Source organism: Alexandromys fortis, unplaced genomic scaffold (assembly GCF_014885135.2).
Source record: "Alexandromys fortis isolate MF-2015 unplaced genomic scaffold, M_Fortis_MF-2015_v1.1 scaffold_7, whole genome shotgun sequence".
In the NCBI taxonomy this organism is placed as follows: domain Eukaryota; kingdom Metazoa; phylum Chordata; class Mammalia; order Rodentia; family Cricetidae; genus Alexandromys; species Alexandromys fortis.
The window spans coordinates 213,089-223,323 of record NW_026067920.1 but is presented as its reverse complement, the minus strand read 5'-3'; the positions used below and the strand labels follow the sequence as shown (position 1 = coordinate 223,323).

At 47.0% G+C, this 10,235-nt stretch overlaps 1 protein-coding gene across 4 annotated transcripts in view; it reads right to left on the bottom strand.

The window, feature by feature from the left end:
• Positions 1–1,549: 1,549 nt before the first annotated feature.
• Slc2a9 (solute carrier family 2 member 9) overlaps positions 1,550–10,235 on the bottom strand; it is a 124,463-nt gene continuing 115,777 nt past the window's right edge. For all 4 annotated transcript variants that reach the window (XM_050140987.1, XM_050140989.1, XM_050140988.1 and 1 more), the window contains one exon: positions 1,550–3,879. In XM_050140987.1, coding sequence (XP_049996944.1) covers positions 3,634–3,879 — 246 coding nt within the window. In that variant the 3' untranslated portion in view covers positions 1,550–3,633. The remainder of the gene's footprint in view (positions 3,880–10,235) is intronic.

Genomic DNA, 10,235 nt, shown 5'->3' with positions numbered 1-10,235 from the left:
CTTCTGGGATCTGAACTCAAGTTTTCAACAGCTGCAAAGGAAGGACATTCTTAGAGCTGACACTCTGGGGCTTCTGTCCTACTTGGCCAGTTTCTAACCCTGTTATCACACACACACACACACACACACACACACACACACACACACACACACATTGATCCTGTGCGTTTTAAATAGTGTAACTGACACTTATTCAAGTTTTATGTGTGCTTTTATTTGAGAGCAGGCAGTTGGCCTGGCTAAATTCAGATAAAAAGTTTTTACCCATGCTTTGTGGGTGGTGACTCCTACCTTAGTCTCTGTGCTGTTCTGTAGGTCCACCCCGTGTGTGTGCCTTGGCAACTGGATGGGCCTGTGCTGGGGTCTACATGTATTTCGATTCTCAAAGTTCCTCTGATCAGATGCATGCTGGTGCAGAATCTCATCCACAGATTTAGGGTGTCTTCAGCTCTCTTTACTCCCTTGCCCTTGCATTCTTCTCTCTTGGTCAGAGCCGCAAGGCTTCCCCCACCCCCACTATTGTGTTATATTTTACGTGGGCTTGTATCTGAAACAAAGCAGAAATAGGAGGAGAGGGAAGGGAGGGACTTGGGGGCAGAGAGAGAGAGAGAGAGGCAGAGAGAACGGCTGAGTAATAAGCATTCCCTTAGAGGCTCATGTTCCCAACTTCTCATCAGAAAGAAGGGTTTTTTGTTAAGTGCCTGTGTGGTTCCTACTGTCACCTCCAGTGGTTCCCCGTCCTCCAGGCAGGGCCCCGCGTTTCCTCCCATCACTCCGAATAGAGTAACGGTTTCTTCCAGAGCTTCTCTTGGGTACCCATTCTGTGGTTTTGGACATTGCTGTCTTGGAGTGTGAGCTGGGAGATGTGGGAGGAGAAGATGCAGGAAGTCAGGGCTACAGTTTGAGCCCCACCTACGAACTGCTTTCTTATTGCCTGCTTTCTTCAGTCTGCCTGAGTTTACACTGTGATTGTGTCTGGGCTTTTAATTAAAATTAGCCAGAGAGAAATGGCCTTGTGTGTACATATTAGCACCAGAAGTTGAAAGAATTACCGTATTCCAGGGACTCCGAGGGGAAGAAATACCAACTTCCATTGTTTGGAGATTGGGGAAGAAGTGAAATGGGCATAATGGACATAAAAGGGGTGAGGTCAGCCCTAGCCTTGGGTGGGAATCAGAAGTGAGGATGATAGCTGAGCTTCTCTTGGGGACCATGCAAGGATGCAGGGTGCTAATGACTAATAGACATCCAGCAAGACTTTGGCCTGCAGACCCTCAGGGAATGCCTGGCTCTGACTCCTGGATCCCCATTCACTGTCTTCCAGCATCTAAGAAACAGCTTCCTATGCAGAATTCTCTGCAGCAGACACCAGAGTGTGAACAAAGGTCTTCAGGATTGAGATGATGTATTTGATTTAATATCAAGCGGGAAAAAATAGGAGATGAGAGAAATATGATTGCAATCATGCTTTATATATTCTGTGTTTGTAGTGGACTAATAACAGGCAGCAAATGGACATAGTCGTGTAAAAAGTGAAGCAGTGAGATGGTCAGTTCTATTATGAGATTTATTTTTCAAAAAATGTCTGTAGTGTGGCTTCATTATAATTTCAAATATAAGAACATGCAAAAATAATTACTGTCCTCTGGCCTCACAGTCACACTCGTCCTGGCTCTGCTCTGTCTCTTGTCTGGGAAGGCATTCCTTTCTCGGCTGCCACCCAGCTCCTCCTGCTAGACGTCCCCACACCACTGTTCACCCGGTACGGATGGCACTGCGCCTCACAATAGTGCTGTGACTCTCCCTCTTCTCCGTCAGACATGAGTGTGTAGGGCAGGGCTGGGTGTTTCCTTTCCCATAGACATATCTCCAGTACCCAGCCGAGGCAGATTAGTTACTAGCTAATAAATATTTATTGACAGAATTCTTAAATTTCCAAGTGAACGACAGCTTTCAAATGTTAGGATTTCTGCTTTGCAATTTACTTGGCTCCCTTGGTGATGGCACTTGTCAAATCCACGTATTACGTTCTCTCCATATGCACACACACTGTCCAAACCAGTGCTGGATGGCACGGTGCCCTGAGCTGGCAAGGCACCCATGGAGAAGCCCAGATGAAGAGTGAGGGAAAATCAGTCCACCCTTGTCTAGAGTAGGCGGGAAAACAGCAGTGCTGCTTCGCCTGGGGACTTCCCCGTCTGGTACCATGCCTTATAAGGCATTCTAAACTTAAACACACCAATGCCAGTTTAAGAACCTGCCATTTGCTTATGACATTTGTCATAGGTACTTTGTTTTAGGGGCAGAAGAAGAGACTCAGCCAAACATCATAAATCATGTATAATGATGGCAAGATAAAAGTTGCTCCAGACACCCACTCAAACACCCTATTGTACATACGATTCTTTGACTCCCTTAACAGCTGTTGAGGCAGGTGATTCTCCCAGCCTTCACATGAGCACTCTGAGTGATAAGGAGTGTCTTTCCAGGCAACTTGTGACCTCTGAAGATAAATCTCCTTCACACTGCGAACAGGAGGCTCAGGAGCAGAGACTCTCATTCCTTCATCCAGAGCAGGCATTACTAATCAATCCCAGTGTTCTTTTCCATCAATTCTAGGTTTAGTCTTAGTGTCATTCTCAGTGGTCAGAGCTCAACTTGTAGTCTCTGCCCCCTAGTTGCCAGAAAGTTCTTTCTCATATTTGTAAGCCCTGGTCTCTGGCCTCCATCTTTGGAGGCCCCTTCCCTGTGCCCGCCAAGTGTTGGTCAAGACGAGCCTGCCAAAACCGCTCCCTCAGTCTACTTAAACTGCTTTCTTGGCAAGTTTCCTCCTGGCCTCTTTCCTCTCCCCACAGTGGTGGTCGCCTTCGCAGCCTCCTGGTTCCCCCTCGGGGCCACCCAGGAGCACAGGAATCCCATTAAATCTGGATATTTTTTAAATTTGGCTTGTTGTGATTTGGCTTGATTGCAATTTTTGTGTCGGCAGAGAGCTCGCGTTAGGAAAAATTCTTAACACTATTATTTATTGATCTTCCGTGTGCTCTCCTGTAACAGTCTGAACTAAAGACAGCCTCAGACCTGGAAACCGTGAGCGCTGGGGACAAAGCCTGTCTCGGTAGGTGCAGAAGGTGGTGGGCTGGTAAGAGGTGTTCCAAAGCCTCAGGTCCACAGGGCAGAGGTAGATTAGCAACAGGCATTTGTTAGTGTCGACCTAGAATCTTCCCATGGGTGTCAGAAAGCCTCCATGCAGGACCAAGTCCAGGACTCTGGAGGCCAAGGGCAGGTCAGGGTTGCTTAGCAACAGCATAGCAAGGACAAGTCCAGGTCTGTCATTTTCTTTCCAATGATTGTCCATCAGATGAAAAGTCCTTCCTTTGAGTGGGCAACCCGATCCCTTTCCCCCAACTTTATTTCAAAACTACAGGTTCGGTCATGAAGAGGGCGACCTTTGGTCCGTGTAGAATGCTGAGTGCACCAAACCTAGGGAATGCTTCCAGGGAGTTTGGAAGGGGTAGCTGTGAAGACACAGCTGTGAGATCTGATTGTCCCCAGCTTCTTCCTAACACCCCAGTATGAGAGTCTCATGGCTTCAATCGGCTGAAACCTTCTAAGTTTCGGGAAGGCCTTGGGGTCCTATAGTGAGATTACATATTTAGACATTTGGATTTCGCCATGGCTGTCCAGCGTGGAGGATGGATCTGGTGCAGGCTGGCTGTTAGCCTTCTCCTCTGGGGGCTGAGCCTTGTTCCTCTTGGCGAAGACCTGGCTGATTTCTGCATGGGTCCTGTTCTTGGTCTCTGGGAGGACCAAATAGAAGTAGACAGCTCCCATGATGCACACTGTGGCAAAGACAAGGAAGCAGTAGGAGTCCAGGCTTTTCTGTGGGGAGGTAGAGACAGAAACAGCGAATGAGCAGTCAGCAAGTTAGCCAGCTGGCTGGAAAGCCGGGTTGCACGAGTCTCCTCTGCCCCTAGCACTTATATGCCAGCCGTTCTGGAGAGAACCCCACAGTGGCTGCTGCTGCTGCCCCAAGTGACACTTGAGTCAGTCTCAAAGGAAGTGGGGATAAGTCAGTTCCCCACCATGGTCGAGATGAGAGGAAAAAAAGAAAACAGTCTTTATTGCTCTGTATTTTTTTCTGCAGAATAGGCATTTAAAAACTGACCACTGAGAAGGGACTACGAAATCTTCGATAAATATTATCTTTGGTTCATTTTACCATTATCACACTCCTCCCTCTCCCGTGGCACACTCTTGTGTGTGAGAATTGTAAACCCCCAGTTTGTAAGGAAAATATGGATCCTGGTAACAAGGATACATTTTTTTTCTGGTATGCAGACGATCTACCCTCACTAATCGGTACAGCCTTGTACAAAAACAGAAAGACCAGAAGATAGATGCTGGGTGTAGTCACTGTTCCTTGTGTCCTGCTTAGACCTCAGTGAGATGCCAGGCTTCCCAGGACTCTCCAGCCTCTGTGGCCCCTGACATGGTGCTTGGCTCTCAGTAAAGGGTTTGTTCAATAAAAGACTTCCTGGGCTAGGGAGATGGTTCCTGAGCAAGCACCAGGAGCCAAGTTTGAATCCTAAGCACCCATGTAAAAACCCAGATGTGGTTGTACACTACAGTTGCCTGTGACCCTAGAACTGAGAGTGCTGGCTAGGACAGGAGGATTCCTGGGACTTGCTGGCTGCTAGAAGTAGAAGCAAGAGGACCCCAAGTTCATGGCCATCCCTGACTTCATGGGTAGTTCAAACCAATCTTTGGATATATGTGATCCTGGATATAAACTCCCTTTAACTCTCAAAGACTTCCTGGTTACAGTTGCCAGGCCTGACTGCTTCATCCTACCACTGATCAAAGACAAGATGGCAGTGTTTTTAGTGGCATTTCCCAAGAAGCAATAACAGTGTTTTCATCAATTTCATTTAATCTCTGACCGAAGACGGTGGTTTTGGAGCTTACAGTGCTTAAGGGTCTAGGTACTCGACATTCCAGAGTCTCCAGTGACACACGTTTCGACTCACGGTGTCTCTGTGGTTGTAAAGCTAGGACAATAGTGGTTTTGTACGGCTGCTATAAATGATAAAAGCATCCATTCAAAGCACTGTGGGTTGTGAAGGGCGCCTTGCTTTGAGAAAGGTGCTTTCTGTTTGTCCACAGAGTCTGTGAGGTGTGAAGGGGATCGGGGAGACTCAGGGGTTCTGCTGCCAGAGAGGCTATGCCAACACAGAAGATGAGCCATTTAAAGCAGAATTTCAAACCTTCAACTGTTAAGTTTCTTTATTTGAGAAGTGGGGATGTTTGGTTTGTGATGGAGTGGAATGTGGCTCACTGTGCGAACCTCTGCCTGCATGCTAACTCTCTTTCATAGATGGTAGGGTCTCACAGCTTCTGCTGCCCTGGGGCCCCATCTCTCTGGAGACTCAAGCCAACCCAGACACCTGCAGCCAGGAGGGCTCATCTAGCCATCTCCACTCACACCTGCTCCGTCAGGAAGTTATGCTGACCCTACCTTGAGAGACAGCCTGCGTCTGACACCTGTCACCACTTTGAAGGCTACTGTGTTTGTCAAAGCCACCGTTATGCTCTGCCTGGGTCACTAGATCATTGAGTAGCTTTTCCTTTGAGTTTCCCACATCTCTCCTACTGCCCTGGATTATTCTTAGGAGAGAAGACCGCACGACTCTGTTAAGCAAAGCCACTGTTCTGTTCAAAACCCACATGCATGTCCAAAGTCGCTCTAGTGAAGCCAGACTCCTTCCCGTGGCTGATCTTCGGTCCGTTTTACTTCTCCGAGGTCATTTCCTTTTTTTCTTTATCTGCTCCAGCTTTACCTCCCTGATGGTTGGTCCTAATACCGTGCCCCAGAGTCTTTGCACATGCCATCGTCTGTCTTCCTGGCACAGCTGTCAAGGACACCCACACATCCTGCTTTCTCGCTTTTACCATCTCTGCCTACAGGTCCTTCCTTACAGAGATCTCCTCTGACTCCTGTATTGAGAGGGCGCCTCCCAGCCCTGATGCACTCTTCTCTAACTGCGTATCATCATGCATCATAGAGCGTAGAACTGCCTGTTAGTTAGTTCTCCCCCCATCGAGGGTAAGCTATGTGGGGGTGGGTATTGCTGGTTTTCTTGCATCCCCCGAATTCAGGGAGTTGTGGATAGACAGAGGACCAACAGTGGATATTTACTGAGTGCAGGGTGTCCTGAGGCTCTCTACCCCACCCAGGGCACTCCTGGAGCAGTCTGGGGATGTCTTTTCCACCCTCTGAACTGCTATGTGCTTATTCTCATTTCCCAAAGGATATCATGAAGCCACTTGAATTATTCTGTTTCATAGACTTCAATGAACCCACAGTGTCTGCGACATCTGGGGAAAAAACACTTGTCCCTTCCTTGTGATTCTCAGGGGCAAAACTGTAGGAAAAGTAGGGTGAGAGACTCCATCTCTTGGGCCCCGAGTCTGTGGTGGGTCCCCAATACAGTTCCCTAAACCAAGGTGCTGGGGCTGAACCCTCAATGTGGTGAGGCCTTTATGGGGTGATCAAATGATGAGGGTGGATCCATCACAAGTGGGATTCCAAACCTCATGCTGGGATGCAGGGAACTAGGCAGACTGCTCACATCCGTCTACCTTCTTCCACATGAGAGGAAGACATTGAGGGGTACCATCTTGGAAGCAGAGAACAGCCTCCACCAAATCCCAGCCTCCTAGAGATAACCCTGCCTATGGCATTTCATGATTGCAGCATATAGCTAGGATAGCCCTGCTCCCTGAAGGTGCCAGCCTAGAGAAGGCACAGAGCTAAGGTGGACATGCTTGCTCACCACCTCTCTTACTTGTTTCTGGTGTTGGAAGTCATGGTACCAATCACTGGCTCTGCAGAAGGAGGGTGTTACAAGACCAGGTTCAGGGGGGAGGGGGTGGAGAGGAAGGAAGGAACTAATGTGAATGAGGATTTACCTTGCCCAGTTACACAGTCAGGTCTTTGGGGCCATTCATGGGCCTGTTTAATTTCTCTTTACAGAAGACAAAAGTCAAGCTGGAGTTAGGTTGTCAGTGGAGCTGTTAGGGTCAGAGCATGATTCCTGGCAGGTCCAACTACCTAGGCTCAGACACCCATCCTCAAACTATAATCCAGAGACAAGTGATGGTTAGACTTAGAGGGAAGAGACGTGTCTCAGTGGCCATATAGAGAAAAGGGACAAGAATCATGTCCAGTGAGCCACAGCCAATCTTTGAGGTCTCAACATGAGGTTAGGTTTAGATAGGGCACAAGAGCTGTGTGTAACTAAGCAGTCCTGGTTAAAGAGGAGCCCCACCCAACACTGATCCATCATCGCCTTGGCTCCAGTTTCTCCTGCAAGTTGGTCTGGTAAGTTGCCAGAACTCAGTGAAATCTCCTTCCCTGGAACCAGAACCTCCTCCAGCTGGCACCCTGGCTTCAGCCTTCGCTTCCCTGAACCACGAGATTCCTTGCAGTACATTGCTACAGTGGTGCCAAGGGCATAGGCATCTCTCTTTAGACTGTCTTCACTCCTGCCAGGACAGTTCATGTTGTTGGCCAAGTTTATGCTGCTAGAAGTGGGCAGGGCTGGATGTGAAACTCAGCATCACATTTCTCTCCAAAGCTGCCTTGCCCCTTGCTGAACCCTGGCTGGGACTGAGGACAAGACCAAGACCTGACAAAGTCAATGCTAACATTAGCAGCTGCTCTCTAAGTGCCTCCTGTTCGGGGATGGCTGACTAGCTCTGTTCATTGCCTCCTGTTTGGAGATGGCTGACTAACTCTGTTCATCTCAACCCTGTGTGTGATTTTACAGGTGAGGTGCCTAAGGGCAGACCCTGGGCTGGGCATCAGTTAAGAAGCCGGCTCATGGAATCTATGCGTGGAATGGAACTTCACTTGGGGTGGATACTTGGCCTTACGATTACCCCTCTTCACATCCCTGTTCCAGCTCCCAGGGATGCTGCTAGCCACAGTCACAGTGCTTCTGCAAACACATCCTTTATGCCATTAGCTGGTTATTAATGTGGTCCAGATTTTTGTTTCAAAGAGGAAAATTTCTTTTCACAATACAGTAGAATGTTGAATTATGCTAAAAATATAAGGCAATTTTGGCAAAATACTACTTTTTGGAAAAGGTTCTTGAGATTAAAGAAAAAAGTTTCAGCTTTTTACCCCTCCCCTTTTTTTACTGCTCTGAATCAGAACCATGAGGGGGTAATTTCTTCCCAGAGCAAAGAAAAGAGAAAGTATACTTTGGGGGTTTGGACTCTGGCTCCCACAGAGTGAACCTATGGGATACTATGTAGTGGTGTGGCTGGGTAGGTTCAGAGGAGGGGCAGGGCATCACCTAAATCACTGGGTCACAAAAGCCCAGTGTGCTCTGGAGGTGGTGAAATTATGACCTGAAGAAATTCTGGGTTAGATTTAGAAGTAGCTATTCAACTAATTTATCAAAAGCAGAAAAGGTGCTCTGAGTTGGAATGACTCATTTCTGCCATAATAGTCTATATATTTGCAAAGAAGAGGACAGAAATGTGTGTCCATACTTAGGAGGTGCCTATCCATCCTTCATGCTGGGTTCAATCCTGCCTTCCACAGCAACAAAAACATCTATCAAAGCATATTCTGCTGCATGTGTGGAAGTGGCTCTCAGCTGAGCTCCCTGCATCCTGGGGACACATGTCACTCACTCTTTGGTGTCTCAGGAATTCATCTTAGCATCTGATGTAGACTGTTCCTTCTAGAAGATTTCGATGTTTTCTGCGTTTGGCCACTGGAGCTCTGAAGGTGTTGGTATTCTCCCCGCATCTCCCTGTTCCTTTCTCCCTCTCTCTCCTCCTCCCTCCCCTCTGTCTCTCTTTCTATGATATTAGAACAGATAACAGCTTTTCAGTAGTCATAGTGACACCAAGCTTTGTGGCAGTTCCCATGCAGACACCGTGCAGGTTGTCTCTTAAGAGCCCTGTTGCAAAATATAGGCACCCCTGTTGTTCCAAAGACAAGACAATGACAATCATCAGGAGATGTTGAGATTATTCTGCCTCCCACCTCAATGCCGAGTGGCATGGCTGAAATTCAAGATCACCAATTTGGGCTCAAAATCTGCTCAATTAATCCAGTTTTTTGTTTGTTTGCTTGTTTTGCCTACACACTGCCTGACAAATAAGATCAAGAACAGCAACTACCAACAAATACAGTGTTGATAGTGTTGTGGGCTCTGTCTTAGGTTGGGAACCCAAGGTACAGGCGGGGCTTGAGGCAAGAAGATTGTTTGAGACACTACGGGGGTGGCATTGTCACTGATAACTGTCCCAGGTTGCTTGGGACTGACCAATGTTTTAAGCTTTGGGATGTCTGGGAGAGTTTTGAGCAAACATCCTAGGGCACATTGGTCACCATAGAAAGGACAGGTGTTGTACAGTGAATTTATTCTCCCAAAGACACACTGCGGTCCTAGGCCCTGATCCCTGTGAATGTAGCATCACCAGAGAACAGTCTTTTCAGCTGTTAAACAGGTACTGTGAGGTCAAGCTAGATGCATTTCCAACCGGCTCAGTGGTTTCCAAACAAGAAAACATACACACACACAGATACACATACATATATACATATATATATAGACACATACAGACACAAACACATACACAGACACACACATATACAGACACATACACACAAGGACACACATACATATCATATAATATACTCACAGAGACATATACACAGACACATACTCAGACATACAAACACATACACAGACACACACATATACAGACACATACACACAAGGACACACATACATATCATATAATATACTCACAGAGACATATACACAGACACATACTCAGACATACAAACACAGACACACAGAGACACACATACATATACACACACATACACATAAATACCCACACAGAAACAGACACATACACAGATACACACACACATATACACAGGAATAAAAACAGAAATAAATACATATGCACAAAGAGAAACACACAGACACATACACATGCAGACACATACACACACAAACACACACATTCACAGATACACACATGGACACACATACAGACACAGAGACACATACACAGATACACAGACACACACATAATACTCATATATACAGACACACACATACACATAGGCACACATACATGGACACACATACATAAACACAGAGACACACAGATACATACACATACAGACACATGTACAC